The sequence below is a fragment of the Pungitius pungitius genome, chromosome 9 (assembly GCF_949316345.1).
Source record: "Pungitius pungitius chromosome 9, fPunPun2.1, whole genome shotgun sequence".
NCBI classification, from domain to species: domain Eukaryota; kingdom Metazoa; phylum Chordata; class Actinopteri; order Perciformes; family Gasterosteidae; genus Pungitius; species Pungitius pungitius.
In genome coordinates this window covers 217,260-240,786 of record NC_084908.1, presented here as the reverse complement: position 1 = coordinate 240,786, position 23,527 = coordinate 217,260, and the positions used below count along the sequence as shown (strand labels likewise).

The 23,527-nt window shown below is 45.8% G+C and overlaps 2 protein-coding genes across 3 annotated transcripts; both read left to right on the top strand.

Annotated features, from left to right (window-relative positions):
• Positions 1-374: 374 nt before the first annotated feature.
• Positions 375-3,008, top strand: tekt4 (tektin 4). Its single transcript, XM_037473151.2, has 7 exons — positions 375-973; positions 1,579-1,649; positions 1,730-1,873; positions 1,955-2,041; positions 2,157-2,292; positions 2,366-2,520; positions 2,656-3,008. The coding sequence occupies exons 1-7, from the start codon at positions 443-445 to the stop codon at positions 2,867-2,869; spliced, it is 1,338 nt and encodes a 445-aa protein (XP_037329048.2). The 5' UTR covers positions 375-442; the 3' UTR covers positions 2,870-3,008.
• An 848-nt stretch (positions 3,009-3,856) lies between these two features.
• LOC119217379 (lysyl oxidase homolog 4-like) lies at positions 3,857-23,075 on the top strand. Of its 2 annotated transcripts, none has more exons than XM_062564562.1 (15): positions 3,857-4,256; positions 5,680-5,890; positions 6,622-6,890; positions 6,972-7,594; positions 8,022-8,233; positions 14,929-14,967; positions 15,064-15,271; positions 15,460-15,640; positions 16,968-17,383; positions 17,788-17,950; positions 18,142-18,385; positions 18,943-19,058; positions 19,405-19,541; positions 21,561-21,672; positions 21,760-23,075. In XM_062564562.1, the coding sequence occupies exons 3-15, from the start codon at positions 6,623-6,625 to the stop codon at positions 21,828-21,830; spliced, it is 2,790 nt and encodes a 929-aa protein (XP_062420546.1). In that variant the 5' UTR covers positions 3,857-4,256; positions 5,680-5,890; position 6,622; the 3' UTR covers positions 21,831-23,075. The 2 variants fall into 2 exon arrangements, with proteins under 2 accessions (XP_062420546.1, XP_062420547.1); XM_062564563.1 differs by having other exon boundaries at positions 3,857-5,890; positions 16,968-17,122; positions 17,216-17,383.
• Positions 23,076-23,527: the final 452 nt, after the last annotated feature.

Here is a 23,527-nt window from a genome sequence, read left to right as displayed (position 1 = left end):
TCCAGTGAGATATCGATGACTTTGATAAGTGACTTTGCGTTCTTGAATACTACGATTAATATTATTTTATTTTAAAATATTGAAAAAAACGAAATGCTATTCTGAATTTGTTTTTGAAATTGAAAATGTTTTGAAGCGATTCTTACTACAATCCTAAAGTGATCCATCCTGACAGCGAGGGGAGGGATGAGCGGTACTAGAGCTCGGAGATAGAAGATGTGAACCCCCCTCCCCCACACACACACACACACACACACACACATGCTGAAGAACAGATTGGCTCATTAGATATTCAGTCACCTGCTGCTGGAGCCGCTCCTGCAAACACGAGTAACCAGGCAACAGCAAGCAAACATACAGCTCGGCCTGCTTCAGCACTGTGAAGACCTCCATCCGTAAGTCAGTGTGAAGTTGTGGCTTTTCCTTGTTTAATTGTCTCATAATGAGCTCTGAGGCTGTAGTGCCGAGGCCCCACTATGACAGCAGAGCTGTGGCCCAGGACGTCCCGGTGAAAGAGCCTCCTGTTGTAGGGCCCGATGTCCCTCTGCCGTCCTCGGGCTCAGCCACGGCCGGGTTCCGCTCAGCCAAATACTCCCCAGCGGAGTGGTTCTCCAACTACCACAGCATCCTTCAACAGGCCGCGACCAACCGCCGCCACGCCGGCAGCATCCAGCGGGCGTCCAAAGCTCTGTACCAGGACGCCGAGGCCGCCACTTTGCAGACCCAGGCTGAGGGGACACGTCTTCTGGGAGAGAGACTGCAAGAGATCCACCACTGGAAGTCCGAGCTGCGACAGCACATCGACCGGCTGCTGGCCCACACGCAGGCACTGTCGGCGCTGAAGACGAGGCTGGAGAAGGCGCTGGACGCCACAGAGACTCCATACGCCATCGCCACCGACAATCTCAACTGCAGGGCCAGGAGACCGGGGCCCGACCTGGTCCGAGACACTGTGGAGGAGGAGCTGTTGAAGGTGACCAGCTTTAGAACCAGTGTGTGTGCTGCAGATCATTTACGTGACAGTGAGACAAGACGTCCTTGTTGATCAGGGAATTTGCATGAAAAAATCACAAAGACGAGGAAGAGGAATTTAAGCACAAGATGGCAATAATGTGTACATTTTAAACAAATAAAAAAGGATATAAAGATTAGCTTACTTTACTATTAAGTCAAATAAAGAACATGTCTTTGGAGACTAAACAAAATAAATTTGAACCATAATCTGTTTTAGTTCTATTTTCATTCAAAAAAATTCAAACTCACTCAGCTTTTTTGTGTCATGACATTAAATATATACATTTTTTCTCAGTTATACAAAACAATTTGATGATGTCACATACATGTATGAGAGGATAACGTGATGATCACCTGTTGATAAATCAATAATGACAATAACCGTTAGATGTTGCTCTGTAAAAACAATCATTAATATGTGCTTGTACAGTAATTCTCTCACAGACAGGTGTCAAACACCTCCGGTCCACTTCTCCAAAGCAAAGCAGTCAAATGCTAAGCTAACAGCGGCAGCAGAGGGCTCACTGACACACACACTAACCAAGTGTGACTTGTGTTTTGTAGGAAGTGGACTTGATCCGGAGCGTCCAGGCTCTTCTGAAGAGGACTTTGGCTCAAGTTGTCAGTCAGATCAAGTGAGCGTCATGATCCTACAGAACCGCTCTCCTCTCCACGTGTTATAGAACTGAATATCCTCCTTCTGTGTGTGTGTCAGGATGAACAGAGACGCTAAGCAGATGTTAGAGCTGGACTGGTCTGATAAGTACCAGGCCTACAACCTTGATGACCTCAGTGGAGGATACAGTAACATGAGCCCCGACACTCGGCACCACCCCAGCTCAGCCAGCGTGCAGGACCAGTGAGTCGCAGAGTGACACGTCAACCACCCAGCAGTGGATGAAATGACAAACATTGCACATTGTCTTCTGGGCGGCTGCAGGGTGTGTAACTCCACATCGTGGACAAGGTTTACACAGGACAACCTGTCCAAGGCCCTGCAGGAAGAACAGGCCTCCAACAGTCTCAGGTCAAAGTGCACTTTGGTTCAGACAGGTGTGTGTGTCGGAGGCTACGTTAAGGGTAGCCTCCGACACAGCGCTTTGCTACTGACTGCTCTGGCTGTTTGTGTGTGTGTGTGTCAGGCTGCTGGTGGAGCGGGTGCTGCAGGACACCACCCACGACCTGAGAGTCCAGTGCTCCAGTGTGGACCGAGCGCTGAGTCAGCGCTGTGCGGAGCTGATAGAGGCCAAGACCCAGCTGGAGGCGAAGCTCGCACAGGTACGGAGCGACAGGATGGCTGTTTGATGGGCAGCTGGATTCTCCGTCACCGTGCGGTTGTGTGTGTGCGCAGATCTTGGAGCAGATCGCGGCTCAGGAGAGGAGCATCGTGGCTACACAGCAGGCCATCCACAACAAAGAGGCTCCCCTGAGAGTAGCTCAGTCCAGACTTTACCTGCGCTCCCTCAGACCCAACATGGAGCTCTGCAGGGATGAGCCCCAGTTCAGGTGCACACACGCTCTCACAACGACTCGGCCTCCCTCTCTCTCTCTCTCTCTCTCTCTCTCTCTCTCTCTCTCTCCCTCCCTCTCTCTCTCTCTCTCTCTCTCTCTCTTCACTTGGCTTTCCTCCTGTGTCTACAGTTTGGAGGGGGAGTTGAGGCAGATGGATGCCACTCTGGCATCTCTGCGCCAGCAGCTGAGTGAGGCCAGAGGCTCCCTGTCCCACCTGGAGGAGTCACGCATCACCATCGAGAAGGACATCCGCTGTAAAACCCACTCGCTGTTCATCGAGAGGGAAAAGTGTGTGACTCACCGGCAACGGTACCCGACGGTTTCCACTCTATCGGGTTACTGAAGATTATAAAATTCTAGATTGTTTTGACTATTTCTTGTAATGTAAGCCACTGAGAAATTTGGAAAATGCATTAAATAAATGTCTTTGTGGATGTGTAGTTTAAATGAAAGTTATTCAATTCATTTCAGACAGAAAAGGCACTGGATTGATAATCCAAGCATTAAAACGGTAGTATTGTTGCTGGGAAAGATGCCTGTGTGACTATTTTCAATGTCTCTTTCTGTGTGGACTGTGTGTGGGAGGACGGGGGGGGACACCTCGTACTTGAGCCAAACATGTAACTATACTACCGCTGCAGATTTAGCGGATTTCTTTTAGATTCTCATCCAAAGTTTGGCCAAACAATATGGAAGAAGTTCAAAATGTCCAGTTATTAACGGCTCTACGGGCCTCTTTGCTCAAGCTGCAAAACGTCAATTTTTACATTAGGGTTGAGTTGAGATGTTTTGTTGTCTTGATTGACATGCAGTCTGCAAATATGACTGTTATAGCAATAACAGTTAAGTCTGAGTATGACAAGGGTAGAAAGAAAGCACATATCATGAAAGGTCTGTGGCTGAGAGTATGGTCTTATTCAAAGTGGCATGCGAAGAGCCAGGTTGATAGAATTGCTAAAAAAAACCTTCAAATAATCTTTACTTTATGGAAGCAAATGCAGGAAATTCATCATATTTGCAATATTCTCTCCATAATTGAAAAGGCAAAGTAGCAAAAGTGTTCTAAATCTAATTAGCACATGTCAGTGAAACTCTCATATTCTTAATTTCAAGAGAACAAACTGGAGCTGAATTCATGAGTTAATTAACCAATTATTCGATTGAATTCGTCATGTATTTTAAATGATTGATTTATTAAAAAGAGGCATGAAGATTCAGATGGATCCACTCTCTGAGATGTGAGGAGCTGTTGATTAGATGAGCAGTTTTAACTGTATTCTAATTTAGTGCGTTAATTACGATTAATTAATTACAATGTGAATTAAGATTAATTAATTACAATTAAAAAATAACACATTAAACATTTTTTACGCATTTTTACACTTATTTTTTGCACCGCGGAACGTTTCTCACTGGATGAGTTTCGGGGGGACCGATTATACCGGAGCACCAACTAGCGTCCATGACTTCAGACAACAACAAACCACAGTGAACATGAACGAAGAAGCTGACGAGACCGTGTCGGGTGGCCCCGTGAATGGGAAATCTTCTTATAATAAACACACGGATGGAAGCGTCGATAAGAGCGTGGTTGTGTGCAAGCTGTGCAACAAGGAATTCACATCGAGCCTCAAGTATCACCTCAACGCAACACAATTAGCAGCTAGCGTGGACGTACAAGGACCCACACCCAACCCACACTGCACCAGATGACTGGTTTAAGGACCAGGGTAACTAAGTCCACGTCTGAAAAAATAACCAATGTTCTGAATGTACTTGAAAGTATTGGTCTACTTAAAAAAACATAGTTTACAGAAGGTCTACTTACCTATAGGCTACCTGAATTTCTGAAAGTACTATATTTCTAAATATGCTATTTCTACACTTGTCTGCTGGAATTGGTTGAACAATTTTGATTAATTAATTACAAAGCCTCTAATTAATTAGATTAATATTTTTAATCGAGTCCCGGCCCTAATTCTAATGTTTTATTTGTTTAGAGTAAGTTATGAACCTGTATGAATTAATACAGGTGGTTATCACATGGTTAAAAAGGAAGTGAACATTATTTACAGTAAAGCATGAAAGTGCAATGAAACTGTTTAACTTGTATCTCTGCCGCCAGAAACACTTTCAAGTTGCATTTATTTCTTAATCTGCAATTATTGTTTGTGCTTTTTCTTTTCGTATGTTAAATTAATGGTAAACTTGCTCGACCACATTACAAAAGATCCAAGACAGTTGGATCAATTCAAAATAAACGAATAAAAAAGAATTCAAAACGTGATCTACAGGCAACTACACCATAAAGATTTGCTCCACCAGAGTGAGCTGTTGTTCCTAAACATCTCTTCTCCTGTCACAACTCATCACAGTCACATCTCTTTCACCACAAAAGCACCAGAAAAATCTAGTGTGGATAATATTTTACATTTTAACGTAATATTCATATGTTTTAAGTAGTTTCATATTGTGGTACGGACATTGATGTTGATGTGAAATTAGTTGTTTTCCAGTAAATATCAGTGATCTTTTCTCCTCCAGACACATATATCTTCATGTTTTGTCCCTGCAGAGCCGCATTAAAAACGGCATAACTTTGAAAAAAGATAATAATAAAGTCCCAAGAACAGGGAGGGACCTGTTGGACTTCTAAACATATTCCTCCTATTTTTAAATTTACATAAATCACTGCGGATTTAAATGTTCAGTTTCAGGTTGTCAAAGCCCAGTCACTTAGTTTTATAGCAATATGTGCTTTATTTAAATGTTGAACAACCGGCTGTGTTCGGTGTGTCCTCACAGAGAAGGTCCTTCACGTGAGGAGTTGCCACGAAGCAGAAGGTTATGAAACTGCACTTTATGCGTGTGTGTGTGTGTGTGTGAGTGTGAGTGTGTGTCAGTGAGTGGAGACTTTAGCATTGTTTAGGATAAAAATGAACACCCTTAAATCCTTTAAGTTCAACTTTAAGACATCACAGGGAAAGTGTTTTTTTTCATAACCAAGAATTGGATTCACAACATTCAACAATAAACCGTCGACTGACTTGATAGTTTTTGAGGTATAAGAAGAGAAAAATCCCCAGTGAATTGTGTCTCTTTTATAAGTAGATCTCACATCTTGACCATGTGACTCTATTCCCATCCTAAAAGGACAAATGGGACCTAATGAAAGGGAGGAAAAAAAGTTGCATAAATGAGAAAAATATGGGAGGGATGGACGAAGCCGATCTGAGGGAGTGAAAGAAGAAGAAAGAGGGAGGGAGAAGAGAATAGACGACAGGACCAAACCAAGTGGCTTCTCTTCCTCCGGTGCTCTCTCCCTTCTTTCTCCTGGTGACTCCAAGCTGAGATCAACAGAGAGGTGAGTTCAACTTCTCCCTTTATTTCCCCTTCTGCCCACTTTGCCTCAGTCTGCTTTTCTTTCTCTTATTCAAAATCTGAACTGAACTCATCCGCAGTCCTCTGTCTTTTAAAAGCCTCTTTTGTTTGTTATTATGTTGTTTGTTGTTATGTTTAGGCTTTCAGAATGTGCTTGAACCCTGATTGGATGAATTTACATCGATGTCTCCCCTTTCTCCTGATCTCCAAATAACAAATGAATCGTTGCTCATTAACGTAGACGTCTCTCTCTGACCTGCTGCTTTATTTACGTGTGAGAACGTATGTTTATTTGCTTGTGTGTCTTTTGGCTGAATGCATGCATCTAAGCAGAGCTGAGGGTTTGCGGAAAGCCAAAGTTTCCGTTGGCTGCCTGCAGAGGCTGCTTTTAGCTGGGGTCACTCCTCAGAGGCCAATGTTTTCACGCTGTTTCCAACTGTCCTTTAAATGACTGATTATTTTTAAAAATAAACACATCCGTCAATCTTTCATTTAACTGCGGAATGTCCCATTAGGGTTAGAAGAGAAGTTTGAAATTACATGTTTTGTCAGCGTACGGAATGTGCGTTCCATTGCTTTGTGTGACTTCTTGGGTTTTTGTGGTAACATGTGCGTTTATATTTGTCTGCCTCCCTCAGGTCTCCTGCAGGCCCACTGTTCCACTTATCTCAGCCCGTCTCTTCTCCCCATTCCCCCCCCCCCCCCCCCCTCCAGGATGCTGTGCTTGGGCTCCTTGTGCCCGCTCCTCCTCCTGCTCCTCCTCCTCCCCCCTCAACTGTCTGCCCAGGAGGCGCTTGTACGCCTGGCAGGCGTGGGCCGCCGCAATGCGAACGAGGGGCGCGTGGAGGTGTTCTACAACGGCGCATGGGGCACCGTGTGCGACGACGAGGTGGACCTGAACCTGGCCAACGTGGTGTGCCGACAGATGGGCTTCCAGCGCGGCCTGACCTGGGCACACAGCGCAAAGTTCGGCGAGGGACAAGGTATGCCCAGCCCGACGCTGACGCTTTCCACCCAGCACATTGGGTCGGGTCGATAATCGACTGCCCTTTCCTTTCTGTCAGGTCTGATCTGGTTGGACAACGTGCGCTGCGTGGGCACAGAGCCCTCCATCGCAGACTGTCGCTCCAACGGTTGGGGAGTCAATGACTGCACCCACGCCGAGGACCTGGGGGTCATCTGCAGCCCAGAGCGGAGGCCAGAACTCCCCGCCGCGTCCGCGCAGGACACTCCTTCGTCCTCCAGTCTGCAGCCGAGCGAGCAGAGGCAGAGCGACCCGCCGCCCCGGGCCCAGATGCCCTCCTCTTCTGCCAGAGGCCACGAGATCGCCCTCCATCGCAACCCGACGTCTTCCCGCCGCAGCAGCATCTCCCCCCAGGAGAACGGCCACGAGATCCGGATCTCCCAAAGGAATCGAGGTGGCTCCAGAGGGAGCCCACACGACAACCCGGCTCTGCCGCAGGGGCACGAGCTGCCCTCGCGCCTGGTCAACGGCGCGTCCTACCGGCAGAGACAGGACGCGGCGGGGAACAGCCCTCAAGCCGTGAGAAGAGAGGCAGCGGGACGGGCGAACGCGGCGCCCCAATCCCAGTCCGAGCGGAGGAGCGACAGGCTCAGCGGGAACCACGTGGAAGCGCAGCCCGTTCATCCAGATGTTGAACCGGAAACTGATGTGCACTTCACACAGGTAAAAACACCTGGCGTATTGCAAAGAGGTGGTTCAGTCTGGATTTGTTCAGACTCCCACACATAAGTTTAATCTGTGTAGCCATAGGCCAGTGGACGTGTTCCTTCAAGCGTGAGAGAAACTCAAAACCTTGTGTTTCACTGTTTTGTAATCATCACGACGACATGCATCCCTACACATTAAACAATCCTCTGTTTTCTGTTAGTTTCCTTCCTGCAGCCTTTCTGTAATGTAGATGATTAGAGAGTGTGATGATGACAGCATACCATCTTATTATGTTATTCTTCTCTGGCGGGTATTTGTTTATCAAGGTGTGGTTGAAGCCACGATGAAGTCACGCTTCACTGTATGTGACAAAGAACCATTTCCTTCCGGTAATTCATTCAGCATGAAGCACTCAATGATTGACTCCCTTTGAACATTGCAGGGATCCAACAGGGTCCACTTGGAGGAGGCCCGTCTACGGCCCGTGCTGTCCAGCAACCACGGAGGCCTCGTGACGGAGGGAGTGCTGGAAGTGAAGCATGCTGGGAGGTGGCGTCATGTGTGTAACCGAGGCTGGGACCTGAGCGGCAGCCGCATCGTCTGTGGCATGTTAGGATTCCCTGCTGCAGAAGGGTTTGACCAAAACGCCTACAGGTGAGTGTGTGTGTGTGCGGCAGAGGGACAGAGAAGGAAAAGGTGTGTGTGTGAGTGTGTGTGTGTGTGTGTGTGTGTGTGTGTGTAAACCTGGTTATTAAAGGGGTGGAAAAATGCAGCGGCCTACGCATGCCTTCACAAGTGATGCGGCCCATGCATGGATGGCTCTTCCATCCCCCCTGTAGTAGAGGTGAACCACACTCGGCATCACAGGTCCACTGTGGCAGAGCCAGGCCCATCTGCCCCGTCGGGCCTCTACACAGACCTTTAAAATAGCCTTAGAGAGCATGTTATTAATGTCAAATCCAGACTACGAGATCATCATCATCATCATCATGGTGTGTCTTTATAAGAATCCTCCCTTAGATAGTTTCTAATCTCATGTAATTAGGAAACCTCTAAAAAAAACACGTGCAGCAGCATTATCTAAAGCATAGCAGGATGCCTAAAGGTCTAGTAGTTTGATCAAATAAAAAAGCTCAAATAAATCTACTGCACATTAATTAGTAAGCAACATACAAAGTTGAGAGACACAGTAAGCAGCTGGTGAAAAAGGAGCCTGTTGGAGGAGCCCTTATTTTCCTTGGATTCAGTCAAACAGAGGGTGCTTTATTCTATTAAGTAGAAGACCAAGTGCAAACAAACGATTACTTTCACCATGTTTGCAAGATGTCAGAATAGGAAACTGTTTGCTTACACACGACTAAATAACTCAATAACAAGAGTGTCGCTGACAAGGACGCGATCATTTCCTGTTCTTCACAACAGAAAATGATCCTGATTACATTTTGCCTGTGAGGTGGAGCTCTTGTAGTGCAGTATATTGATATATTTTTAGTTTAGCAGACAGAAAACCCTTCTGATCAAAATGTGTACAGTGCATAGGTAGGAAAAGAAAAAGGACTCCAGCTTTCTCTTTGTTGTATGATTTCAAAATATAACTCTTTAGTCACTAAAACACACATAATTTGCTCAATGTCAGGGTTGTTTTGTTGAATCTGTCTCTGTAAGTCAACAACACCGGTCTAACTTTAGCCATAAATAACCACTTTAGCACCTACACAAACCTTCAAAGCCTTTCATGTCACATACGATGAAACAAGCCCAGCTACACACACATGCTAATACGTCCCCGGCTCCACCCCAGTCACACAGCCCGTAGCAGACCTCACATGAACCATCTCCAAAATCCATGCACGCACACAAATAAATACGCAAATACACACACGCGCATTCCCGCCTGTGCACCCGCAAACACAACCCAGTGTGTGTCCGTCTGTCTGCCCACAGAGGTCTTTTTATGGCTTGGCTAACAGGGTGAGCGCGCTGCCCTGCCCCATCTGTCTCTCGGTGTCTCTCCAGTATTTACCCCCTGTGTCCTGCTGGGCTTCTCCTCAGCTGCCCCGCACACCGCAGCACGCCACTGAATGTCTCTCTCATAACATCTTATCTCTCCGGGGCTTCTTCAGTCAGGTCAGACGCAGCAAATGCGAGGGGGGAAAAAATGACGAATGTTAATGTGGACAAAAACACTGCAAAACAACTCAAAGATCTGTGGACAAACTTGTTCCAAGAACCCAACCAGCAGCTTGTGTACACTCTGGACCTGGCCAGGGAATGTTGTTTGTTCTTCATCAACCGCCTACATGGCGACAAATGGAGCAAACTGTTCTTTTATTTCATGAAGCAGCAAAGTGGACCATTGGCATCTAGTGCCAGATGACCATGTATTTTTAAACAGTTATTATGGACCTGTCCTTTTGACGCCTTATCAGCGTTATTATGAATCCAACCCGCCCTGCATAGCATTCAAGCGCTACGATGGGGCAGGGGTCCGTGTTCCCAGAGGTAGGGGTGACTTAACTTACAGTAGGTCAGTATCAATAAGCAATTACCCAATGTCATTGATTAACCTCAACCAATAGGTCTCCCACAAAATGCAATGGGATCCGTACTTATCTACTTAACACCTACAGCATTGTTTAGGGATGTCCATGTTGGTCTGCTTGTCCACACCTTCACTCCAGGCTAATTTTCCAGTGTTGGGCAAAAGTGTTGAAGTGCAGAGTTGAAATCACACTGTAAAAAGATTCAACTCTTACAGAGTCAATTGTACGAAAGAGTTGGAGTCATCGTCTAGTGTCAAGATCAGATTCATTTGCAAGTAGAGTTAAAATAACTCTTTGATAGGATTGAAATGTAACTGTACAGTGTCACACTTCTTGGTATCAGGCTTAACTCCATGTAATGTGGTGCATGGATTGGTGATGGTGCACCAGGAACCACAAGGTTGTTGGTTTGAAACCTGGCTTTCCCATGTTCCAATGCAAAGTGTCCCTGTGCAATACAACCCTGAATTTCTCCCTGGTCTAAAATGTGAACTCCATGTGTAAAAAATGCAACATTAGTTGCTTTTGATAAAAGCATCAGCTAAATGACGTTGTATTTAACAATGAGCAGATTTATTTTGACACTTATTAGAGTTAAATTGTTAGCACTTCGTTGAGTGTTCCTTTTCTAGCAACATCCTTGGATCATTTTGTGTGTGATGCTCAAACACAGCTGCTGCCCTGTCTGTGGAGTGTGCTTATATATTGATCCATGCACAATGAGAGGCATGTCACATCTTAATGGTGCTGGTGGCTGGGATTCATGGCTGTTCTTCTTTGTGGTTTGTGGCCACTGGAGCAGCTGCAATTAGGATCTGAGCGCTCCAGTAGAATATGCTGTTGACTGCTGAACACCCTTTCTTCTAATTTACTTCCACCCACTGCTCCGTTATATGTGATATTAAAATATCCTCTATGCCTTTGTGGCAATTATGCTGTAGCCTACATTTCATTATGCTGTAGCCTACATTTCATTACGCTGTAGCCTACATTTCATGGTTCAAGTACATCATTATGACCCCTTTGAGCTTTGGTTCTATGGAGGTTGATGGACCGGCCCGAGGCTGCTGTGGAGCCGCTGTGGCAGCCTGCTGTCTCTTGAGGTTCAGAGAGTTCAGCAGGGCTGTAGTCCCAACTTGTTTGTTGTTCCTGAGGCTCGATGCTGTGTTCATATCCTCTTTTTTTTAAACCTCCTCATTAGATGGGGAAGAGCCCCCCTGACAAAGCGCTGATAACCAGACCGACGTGCTGGTCCTCGTCCCGTGAAGATAGACGATGCCCAGCTCAGAAGGACTTAGATCCCTCGTTGATTAGTATTAAAGAGCTTCGTTTTGAGTCGGGGGAAGTCGATATGTTCGTGCATATTTCCATGTCTGGTGTGTGTGAACCAACATGCTTCTGCTCGACCGCACAGCAGACACTGCCAAGCACAGCAAGCAATTATATGGGTAGCCCCCTCCAAACCATGGAGGCACAACCCCTGATAGTCTGTCGCTCTCATTTGGATTTACTACCAAGTTATGAGAGATGCAGACACTGCAACAGACACACACCATCAACACAACAAAAAGACATCGAAGAAAAGGGAAGAAAAGAAAGAATAAAAGAAAGAAGGAATAGGAAAAGATCAGAAGAAGCAGCAAATAATTTTTTACCTATTATTTAAAAAAAATCTTTTCTTTTTTGACCCTACATATTTTGACTTTTTTCACAATATTTTTTTCCCATGACATGAATGGAATGATCTTAGATGGAGCAACCTACACGTCCCTGTCACTAATGCCAAATGCCCCAAATTTCTGTACTTTAAACCTCATCTGGGTTCAACCCTCAAGGGACACGGTGGCTCTTCCTAAATCCTTTTTTAGTTTTGGGTAACTGACATTTATAAAAAATCATAATGGGATATTGCCCCAGAGACGGATTGGTGCATCTTGGAGGATCAACCATGCTATTCATCCTTCCTGCATTGGTGAAGGCACAAGTGAGTTGAATTTGAATGTAACAGAGAATTGGAGGGTGGATGCACTAACAAGGGTAAACAAATCTACACCCTGTGCCAGACTGTCAGTTTAAGGTTGTCCACAGGATGCCCTGAAGTAGACAAACATGTGATTGTCTTGAAAAAGGCCCTCAGAGGCTGTAATAAGTTTCATGTCAGTGTGACCACTGAATGAGACACATCTGCTCATCTTTACTGACTCATCCGGCCTTCTCTCCCGTCAAAAAGGTGGAACCCTATAGGCTACGTAGCATGTCTAATAAGTGCTAAAGGCTAAAGCAAAGCAATTAACATCAAATTCAATTCATTAGCAAAAGATTCTTCATCATTCTTGACAATGCCATCATAACTCAAGTGAACGCGCCTTGTGTTTCTGCATAACCCCCAGGGTTCACTTCTCTGAAACAACCAGTGGGGACAATGCCCCCACTACTACCTCCGCGGTAGTGCGCTCAAGACTTGGCAGGGGCGGGATTTGAACCCACTGGCGGTGCACACAGAGGCTTCTGGGCTCTAGCTTGCACCCCTACACTACCAGTCCTGGTCACATTTTGCCAACTTTGATTCTCCTATTTAACCTTGAGCATGTGAGTTAAACCTCAAAAATCTTTTTAAATGCTTTTTCCTCATCTGGGCTTGAACCCACAACCTTCAATTGCAGTGCAGGGGCTTATGTCAGCAGCTCTTCCATTGTGCTACTTCACGACACACTAACCGACCCTTTGTTTGTTGTATTTAACCTTGAGATTGCTACTCAAACCTGAAGTAAAGCCAAAGGCTCAAACCCAAGACTGGGCTTGAACCCACAACCTATAGAGTAAGGACAGTAGCTCCTCAGCTCTTGTGCTGCACTACCTCACCATGCACAAATTAAATTGTTGTTTCTCGTATTTAACCTTGAGACTGCTACTCAAACCTCAAAACTCCTTTTGAATGCTATTTCCACATCTGGGCTTGAACCCACAACCTTCAAGTGCAGTGCAGGGGCTTAGGTCAGCAGCTCTTCCACTGTGCTACTTCACCACACATTAACCAGCCCTTTGTTTGTTGTATTTAACCTTGAGATTGCTACTCAAATCTGAAGTAAAGCCAAAGGCTCAAACCCAAGACTGGGCTTGAACCCACAACCTATAGAGTAAGGACAGTAGCTCCTCAGCTCTTGTGCTGCACTACCTCACCATGCACCAATTAAAATTTTGTTTCTCGTATTTAACCTTGAGACTGCTACTCAAACCTCAAAACTGTTTCAAAGTTTACAGTTTGAAGCCCTGACTGCAACCAAACCCTCCTTCTGAGGGAGCAGGTTTGAACTGAGGATCCTCCACACTTCAGCCTTCCTGCTATCTCCCTGCACTGTTCCACCACACACCTGTTGATGCTTTAGAATCAATTCTCATAGATTCTCAGGCTGGAATCCACAACCGTTCCATACCGTTATAATAGAACTGCAGGTCAAGTGAAGTCATATAATGGCATTTCTAATAAAGCCCTAGTTGATTTCACTACTTTTATGCTGTGATCCTTATTTCATTTTTTTCGACATGTGTGCTGATGCCCGCGTGTGAATTGAGAGGATCCATACCGACTCCCCTATGGAGCTAAACCAGAATCAAATTTGAGAATCAAATCCCAAATGTGGATCAGGAAAGTACTATATTTCTAAATATGCTATTTCTACACTTCTCTGCTGGAATTGGTTGAACAAAAATAAAAATCCATGTGAAAAAAATTACTTCTCACTGTTCTCAGGTCAAATATTTATGCAATTAAAATGCGATTAATTTCGATTCATTAATTACAAAGCCTTTAATTAATTCGATTAATATTTTTAATCGAGTCCCGGCCCTAATTAATAGTTGATCACAACGTTCTCTCTGATTGTTCTATTGTTTCCTCAAACACATTTCTGGGATAGTGGGGTTCTCCTGGAGAGGAAACATACTGCTTTTAGGTTGCCAAATATTTAATTGCATCATGAGTCTGGTCGTAGAGTCTGCTAATGTCTATTCTTGGTGTTGTGAGTCATTTAATTTCGGCACATTCATGAACAGCATCAGTCACGCTGCACCTGTCTGCGGTCACACGGGTTGATGCAAGTGGTCAGCTCACACTTCCCAGACTCTGCCTGGTTTATGAATCATTCTTTTATTTAATCGTATTGAGTTTTTTTCCCTTCTTCTTATTTAGGTTTTAGTATAGTGTGTGCGTGTGTGTGTGTGTGTGTGCAGGCGTAGGGGGCCTCATTTTGTTAATACACAGTGCTTCCTTTCAGAATTTGACAGGGTCTGACTCTAGCTTAAGAAAGGCTCATTTCCATGGAGCTAGACACCGTTTGCAGACCCCTGTTAATGTTGGCAGACGTCAAACAGGCTTCTCAAAGGGATTAATGTATAGTGACTTACACGTATTTTTAGTATGGCCCAACCCGACATTAACTGTAGACATTTAGACAAACACTGAGACAGGAATACCCGTGAATGCTGAGATGGAAGATCTAAAAAAGTCCTGACAACAAGGTGGTGGTTTAGAAAACAAAAAAAGGCAGTAATGTGATCCGTTGTTGTGGATCTGCCCCCCTGTACAGGAGCGCTTTGTTTACCCAAAGACACACGCCCTTCCCAGCATGACGTCTCCGTTAAAGCTCTCGGCTCCTTTATTGTAGGGTTGATAGAGAGAATGACCGAGTCAGCATGTAAAGGACAAGAAGAAAGGATGAGCCTGCAGCCCTGGGGGGGAGGGGGGGGGGGGGGGGGGATGTACAGAGGCACCGTTGTAACTCCAAAGTGGAATGTCCTTTCTTTCAGGAAACTGTGGGACTCTAAGATAGCTGATCCGTCCTCGAGGTATACCATCTACTTTCTAAAGGATATAACTTCATAGATTGACATTTCATTGGCATGACAAATGTGCAAATATACCTCCCTGCCCCCCCCCCGCAGGCTAAGGACGCTGACCAGTAAGAAGGCCTACTGGGTGGAGAAGGTGCAGTGTCAGGGCGTGGAGGTCTCCCTGGCGCAGTGCCAGGCCCAGCTGTCCATCCCCAGGAGTGATGTCCCATGCCGCGGCGGCATGCACGCCGTGGTCCGCTGTGTCCCTGGACCACAGTTCACACGCTACGGCAGAGCCCCTGCACCACCTGCCACGCCGGTCAGTGAGGCTCTGTTTGAATGAGAAGAAATGTTTGATATTTCATAGCGTTCTCTTGATCGGTACCACTGGCCCTCTCTTTGCTGGATGTGTAACTACAGCAAGAAGACGGCTATCCACACACAAACAAAGAGTAAAGATCAGGGCTGTCCCCATGTAGTAACTCTACTCCTGGTTCTCCCTTGCAGCCCGTCGTGCGTCTGAAGGCGGGGCCCCGGCTCGGGGAGGGCCGCGTGGAGGTGCTGAAGGAGGGGAAGTGGGGCACAGTGTGCGACCACCTCTGGGACATCACTGCGGCCAGCGTGGTCTGCAGGGAGCTGGGCTTTGGGACGGCCAAAGAGGCGCTCACCAAGGCTCAGCTGGGACAGGGTGAGAAGGGACACGTCCATGACACACAGTTGTGGACGCTACGGATGCTTTCCAGTGACGCATTTTACTCTCCGGCCCAGTGGGGTCGCGGTGGGAGACGTTTGTCACCTTGTCCCACAGTGAGACAGTTACTCTTCATACAATCTGTAAGATGCCCGGCCACAGACCTGAACCTGAACCACGCACTCTAAGCACCATCAGTTCAGTTCTGTGAACCTTCAGACTAAACAGTTGTCAGCTCTCGGGGAGCCGCGGCCTCCGATCAGACAAATAAGAGAGAAAATGTTTACAGACCGACTTCCACTTCAGTCGCAGAAGCTGGTTGTTGAGGAGCTCTCCTCGTGCCAATTAAACCAGTGAAACTTTGCTATGAGGTCCCAGCGACCACAACAATGGGATGTGTTCTTATCAAAATACACCATTTGTATGTGAAACGTTTGCACCGCTTTGAAACCAGGATGTCAATCAGTGCTGAACACTCGAAACCCTCTGATGACTTTGGCACTGATTTTGTTGTGGGGAGTAGAATACAGCAGAAAAAATAGAGTCAGACACTTATTTCAATTATTGTCCTTTTTGTTCTCAGCACACCGCTGCAGTAATCACATTCATTTCCTCCCATTATCTTCCTGCCCAAACACGCACATTCCATGCCCTGTAATAGCTGGTGCATTTCTGTCTCTCCACTGCACTTAATGAAGTCATTCATGGAAATGCAGTGTAACATGGAGAGGCTCCACCACAGGAGGTGCATATGTCTGACTAAATGTCACAATGGAGCACTGTGGCTTTACGTCTCAGGGCAGTTCAACAGAGTAACGTGAACATATAACGTATTGGAGATGAATCCGATCTCTGGGCTCATGGGGAGCGCAGTGAACCGAGAGCAAATGGAAGCAAGACTTGATGACATCATTAGCTATTTAAGGCCAAATTATAGGGCTTCAGCCTTCGCCTCACACACCTACGCCAAAAGAGATGTGTTCAAAGGTTTTCCTCTATTTCACCATTTCTGGTTTCTATTTGGGTTTATAAAGCGTGGCTGGCTGTGCCGGACAGAGTGTACAGTAATTTGGAATCTGTGGCTGAGCTCAGATTCAAAGCCACACCAGAGGCTGGGCTTCCAACCCAGCTGTGTGGACATCTGTGGCTGCAGAGCGCTTTAGGTGCTTTGCTCTTCGGTCTGTCTGTGTGTGTGTGTGTGTGTGTGTGTGTGTGTGTGTGTGTGTGTGTGTGTGTGTGTGTGTGTGTGAACCTGCCTCTTTGCATGTGGCCTATTGTTGGCAAGAGACTTAAACAAATCCCCTGTCAAACCCTTCTGCTGCAGGTACGGGCCCCATCCACATGAACAGTGTGCAGTGTGTCGGCAGGGAGAAGTCGATCACAGAGTGCACCTACCGACCTGTGCCGCTTTACACCTGCAAGCACAACCAGGATGTGGCCGTCCGCTGCAACGTGCCCAACACCGGCATGCAGGCCACGGTGGGGACTGCAGAATGTGCACAGCGGGCCTTCGGCAGCATCCCCCCCCCCCCCCGGGACCGATTAAACACCCTCTTCCCTCGTCACCTTCAGGTGCGTCTGGCAGGAGGCAGAGAGCCGTCACAGGGCCGCGTGGAGGTGCTGATGGAGGTCGGGGGGGCGAAGCGTTGGGGCTCCGTCTGCAGTGAGAACTGGGGCATCAACGAGGCCATGGTGGTGTGTCGGCAACTTGGTTTGGGCTTCGCCTCAACGGCTCATCAGGTAAACGCGAGGATGGTAGAAAGAAGGCGCTCTCTGGCCTCAGGCGTCTGTTTCGGTGTGTTGCTGCGTCTCGATGGCGGCTGTTTGTGCGTCTGTGCTGTGTTATTACCGAGGCCCGGGGTAATTACAGGCTTCTCAAGCGCCCGCTTCCAGCTCTACAAAAATAAAAGAAGGGAAAGTGAGGCGAAGAGAAATCAGGAAGAATTCACACAGCAAACAGACTGAAAATAGAGCCGTGCATGGAAAAGGGCAGCGTGAGGCGGGTTTTGAGGAGGGGGGGGGATATTTAACTGGCGGTTTTTGCATTGTGGAAAGGAGTGGAAAACGTGATGATGTGTGCTGATAACTTTGTTTACAGCTTCAGCGCTGAAGGGTGTTTAAGACGTTCTCTTGTCTCTGCGCAGGAGACCTGGTACTGGCCCGGTTCTTCGGATGCTGGTGAGCTGGTTCTGAGTGGAACCCACTGCAGCGGCACCGAGATGTCGGTCCAGCAGTGTCGCAGAAACACCAACGTCTACTGTCCCAGAGGAGGAGAAGGCAGGGCTGCAGGAGTCACATGTGCAGAAAGTAAGTCCAAAAGCAGCAAATGTGCACATTTGTCATATTTTACACATTGTAGTAACTAAACACCCTTCTAGCTTTGACTGACTTGTGGGTAATATAAGACCTCAGGTTTATTAAGAAAGAAGAATGCTTGGAATAAAAAAGACCCCTTTGTCACGGTAATGACCTAAAGTGTGACTTTGGGCCCCTTGCAGCCGCTCCGGACCTCGTGCTGGACGCTCAGCTCGTCCAGGAGACGGCTTACCTGGAGGACCGGCCCCTGCACCTGCTGACCTGCGCCAATGAGGAGAACTGCCTTTCCTCCTCCGCTGCCAGGATGAACTGGCCCTATGGGCACCGCCGCCTGCTGCGCTTCTCCTCCCGCATCATGAACATGGGCCGCGCCGACTTCCGACCCAAAGCCACCAGAGAAAGCTGGACATGGCACCAGTGCCACAGGTAGATCCAAATGAACTATGTGTGGTGTTGTTGGAAGTGGAACGCTGTATAATCTCCACCACAGTACAGGACTGGACATCGTTATAAGGGCACATGAGGAAAAACACACTTACTACTGGAGGTAAAAAAGAAGAATGACTGCAGCAGAAGATGAACGTCAGATTTGAAATTGAACCATTGAAGACAAACACATATAAAAGTCTGTTATTTAACACAATTAACAATCTTTTATCGTACAAAATAATGTTTACAAGAAACATCCTTACCACTGGTCAACCGGTGGCTGCAGGGCTTCTTATCTCAGCGGCTGTGGTTCTGATTCCAACCCAGTCACCAGCTCCCCGAGCAGAACACACGGTGGACCTCTGCTCCGGTCTGTTCTGGTCTGGTTCCGTAATGAGACAAACTGTCACCTTCCTGCCCACTTTTACAATTGTTGCTTGTGTTTTGACGGCATCACAAACAACAAAACGGGTTTTATAGAAGCCCGGTTTATACTCACGTTTTAACTGATGTACGTAGGTTTGAACTTACTTTACACTTTCATCCCGTCTCAGGCACTACCACAGCATCGAGGTGTTCACCCACTACGACCTGCTCACTCTCAATGGGACCAAGGTGGCTGAAGGTCACAAGGCCAGCTTCTGCCTTGAGGACACCTACTGCCCTGAAGGTGAGCCACGATGACCGAGTCGCGTTTAATCTGCTGCTTGAAGGGAATCTGGAGACAAACGAGTGAGTCGAGAGAACATGGAAGCGGAAAGCTGAAACCCCATAATGAGCGTTCAAAGGCAAAGCCACGCCTAAATTAATGGTGGCTTCACAAAGCCTAGACAGCTTTACCCTGAGTAGATCCTTTCTATTCATTTCACTGCTCCCAAAAAAGATCTGGTTTTTAAATCATTTCTCTTTTTCTTTCAGGCTTGTGGTTCAAAAAGCCACAGCAATAAAGATTCGACACATCACCGTCTTCTCCTTTCGTCTCATCCTCGTCTGTTTCCAAATGTGTGTCCTACCAGGTCTCCATAAGCGGTACGCCTGCTACAACATGGGACAGCAGGGCATCTCCGTGGGCTGCTGGGACACGTACCGCCACGACATCGACTGCCAGTGGATCGACGTTACAGACATTCGACCTGGTGAATACATCTTTCAGGTGAGGAAGCGTGTTCACCACAACTCAAAGCCACTTTCTCCAGTTCCATTTTTTGGTCCAAAATAAATACACCTTTCAATCTCGAGGGTAAAATGGCATAATTGTGGTAGCTTACACAACCTCTTGGATCACAGCATGAGAGCCAGAAGGAAAAAAACAACAGAGTTGGTGTTTCAACATCTGACGGCTCACAAAAGATAAAAGATGCGATAAAAGACTATATTTGAGCTAAATGGCTCTCGGCTGGTGAACCATTCAGGTGTACAGTATGTATGTAGTTTTCAGGGTGTGTGCGTATTTAAGGAAAGTAAATTTAGTCTGGATTTATATAGAAAGTAGACCTGCTATTAGTGCCCCCTTTCAGAAAGTGCAGGCTTATCGGCAGTGGAACAGCTCAGTCAGCACTTCCTGCTTGAAGGCAGTTTGTTGTGCGTCTCGTCTGGTTTTGCTGCGGTGACCTTCTCATCTTTCCTCTGTCATTTGTTCTATTTTCTTCACGGCAGCAAAGTCATGATGTTTACACTTTACAAGTATATTCGAGTGTTTACGCCGAGTCGTGATGTTTACGTGTGACTTGGGGGTGGGGGGGGGGGGGGGGGTCGCCTGTACACATGCGTCGAGCCACGTCTTGACGGATAAAAACCACGTGCATGTCATAAAGCCAGAGATTCACCGTTGCCACGACAACGGGACCCAGCAGCACTTTGTGGCTCGGCAGTAGTTGAGTTGCTCATAAAGTTTTGTAAGAAGTGAGCGATGGAGCGAAGCCACTCGTAGGGTGTTTCTCTGAGACGTGACCAAGTATCGCAGGCTGGAAGCCATTTTTAGGACCATACATTTAAACCGATGAGTCACCTCAACGTGATTACTCCTTATTGCTCAGTCGTTTAAAATCAACTGCACAACCTCACAGTCTTTTTTACACGTCAGTGACAACCTTTCATTGTTCAGTAAAACCGGCTGCGGGCCGTTTGTTATTATTGCAGCTTTTGAAAGGCCATCAACTGCCACCCAGTAAATATGGAGTTTTACATAGAGACCATAAAATCATTGGCTGCTCAATACATCTCAAAATATATCAAGTTCTCAAAACTAAATTTGGCTGGAAATGTAATTCTAAAGTCAAATTATTGTAGATATATTGCATCATAAGTCTTTTCCTAGATCCTGGATAAAGGTACAATATGTGTAGTGTATGAAAAGATGAAACTGGGTTGCTTTGTGGTCAGTTATCTGTTTGATGTCTGCATCAGGGAAATCCATCTGTGGGCTTCCTTAAATATCGCAGTCAAGCAGAAGGGTGGAAAACAACAACCCGTGGCAACGCACCATACAGCTTAATGACAGACTGCTTCTCAAAACCCCAAACTGTCCTCTGCCTCTCTGGCCCGCTTCCCTGCATAGAGATAACAGTGGAAAGTGATGTCATGCTTCACTTGAACCCATCATTTATACATGGGCCAAATAGAAAGAAGAGAACAATAGAGGGCCACTTGTTTCCTAACAGCCTGAAGGTGTTCATTAAGCCTTTTATGTTTACTTTAGACTTCCAACAAATAAAACAAACCATCATCTGTGTACCAGGTAAAGCATGATATATTTCACTATTTAGGATGCGCTATCTGCTTGTGGGAGGGGTTCAGTTGCCTAGAAAGACTCGACTCGGGATACATTTCCCTCACTTATAATAATTCAGCAGGATTTGCCCCAGTGGTCAGTTGGCTGCAATCTCCCCTCCACGACTTCATGACGCTGAGAGCTTGAGCCTCTGAGCTGTTTGAGTCCCTTCCCTCGGCCTCTCAGACACAACGAGAGCTTCTCCACATCCACAGCTGGGCTGGTCCATAAAGCCCAGGACCCCCGTTGGCTCAAACACTCCATTCACAGGACAATGTCTTAGTGTTTTAGAATAAAGAAGCACATGACACTTTAATAATGTATTTGTTTGTTGACATACCATAAAATGCATACCTGTTACGCACCAACTCCCCGAGCCGCATTCTCTTTTTCCGTCCACAGGTGGAGGTCAACCCGTCCTTAGACATGGCGGAGTCCGATTTCCAGAACAACGTGATGCGCTGTCGCTGCAAGTACGACGGAGAGCGAGTTTACATGTTTGGATGCCACGCAGGTGCAGTGTTGAGCCTCTTTTCCATCTCATTTATTCATTTACGTTTTGCAGTGTGTTCCACCGTTGTTCTTGGTCTGGTTTTAACAGGCGATGCTTACAGCGCCGAGGCGGAGGACCTGTTCGACCACCAGCATCAGATCTCCAACAACTTCCTGTGAATTAAGGAAGGTTAAGGACAAAACAACTCGTCACCGCACCTCGGCATGTCAGGGGAAGGAGGTCAAAGGGCAATGACAGGTTTAGTAAATAGAAAGATGAGGGTCAGACGGATCTTATGGAAGACACTTACAAAATTGACTAATTGGGATCTCGTGGCTAATGGTGTTCAGCAGTGACTGCTCCTGTTAGAAAGCCAAATAGATTGAAGGAGAAATGTACGTAAAGGAAAAGACAAAGTAGAAGAAGACCAGTTGGCCGTCACAAGCATCGTTGCCTTTGATAAAACAGAGTAGTTATTTTTTAAAAAGCATCACAATCTTTGGAGTAATTTAACCTTGATCAAGACTTGACCACAACGTAGAAAGTAATGACTTGAAGGCACAAGAGACATCCTTTAGCTTCAGAACAGGCCATGTGTCTCCGACATGATGTCAACACACGTGACGGAGTGCCTACGACACTTCACTGTGATGTCACTGCTCACATTACTAAAGCAGTATTCACTGTTACAACTGGGGGTCTTGGTTTTAATGAGAATATTTTTATTTCATGGTGCTATTTTGCCTTATTTGAATAAATATTTTAATGTATTGCAAATGTATTGTCATGTACAGTTTAATAATACCTCTCTGGAATATTGTTCTTTAGGTCTCTAATTTATGCAAACATTTTAATGTACTTTTGAGTTGAAACTTGTCCCTGTGTGGCTGTGTTTTGTGTTATATTTTCACTTGTTTCTTTTTCAACTGTTTAACATCATTAACGCCCTCAACAGTACTTGGTAAAGGTAGCAAAAGAATAAATGTCAGATGGCAAACTATGTTTATTTGAAGAACAGTTATTTGGCTGCAGTTTCTAACCCTAAAGAAAAGATAACGTTAGCGCCTGCAGGAGATTTGGGGAATATGCTTCCTCGCTTAAATGGATTCCCTTATTTAAATGACGATGTAGGAAAGTTACAAGGACCTTATGAAGGTTTGATAGTCTGATCACGACAGCATGTAGACTCCTTTCAGCAAATTTAAAAAAAGATCTACAGTAAAAAGCTGGGTTTCACATCTTTTCCCGTAGTTTATGGTTGTTTCCAACCTCATTCCCACTCATGAACTCTGTGGAAACTCACAGCTGCCCATTGTCACAATACATAGGCTGTACTTTAAAAAGATCACATCCTCGGCTTTAATTGCTTCCCTTTTATGAGTTAAGAGTAGAAAACTATTATTACTTTGTATATATGAAGTAAAATGACACATTTTCAATCAAATGAGTAATAGAAAGTCCTGATGACTTTTTAAATTGACATTTAGTGAAAGTGGCAGAACTATAAATGTAATATAAATAAAGTGTTCTTATACTTACCTGTGATTTATCTTATGAATTCGAAGGATGTAAATTGCTAAAGTTACAAACAGGTGCCTGAATCATAGTATATCCACAAATGTTATTATGTTTCACATTAATCTATTGGCCAGCATTAGTTACCATAAGAAACTCAAGTTCAAATAACACATAGAATCAAAACAGTTCAGTCTATTGATTAGGAATTCAATTTGCAAGTGGAAGACTTTTCTCTCTTATGTCTGATGTGATCTGGCTTTAAGTGTGCATTACCATAATAATAATAATAATAATAATACTCTTTCCACCGTGGCTCAGAGGGTTCTCAGTTCTTCATTAGTAACAAAGCTTTGAGCTT

Coding starts and splice junctions, on each gene's coding strand:
- tekt4 (XM_037473151.2), top strand. CDS start 443: ATGAGCTCTGAGGCTGTAGTGCCGAGGCCCCACTATGACAGCAGAGCT. Junction 974..1,578: donor TGGAGGAGGAGCTGTTGAAG/GTGACCAGCTTT, acceptor TGTGTTTTGTAG/GAAGTGGACTTGATCCGGAG. Junction 2,042..2,156: donor CAGGCCTCCAACAGTCTCAG/GTCAAAGTGCAC, acceptor TGTGTGTGTCAG/GCTGCTGGTGGAGCGGGTGC.
- LOC119217379 (XM_062564562.1), top strand. CDS start 6,623: ATGCTGTGCTTGGGCTCCTTGTGCCCGCTCCTCCTCCTGCTCCTCCTC. Junction 8,234..14,928: donor TTTGACCAAAACGCCTACAG/GTGAGTGTGTGT, acceptor CCTTTCTTTCAG/GAAACTGTGGGACTCTAAGA. Junction 14,968..15,063: donor ATAGCTGATCCGTCCTCGAG/GTATACCATCTA, acceptor CCCCCCCCGCAG/GCTAAGGACGCTGACCAGTA.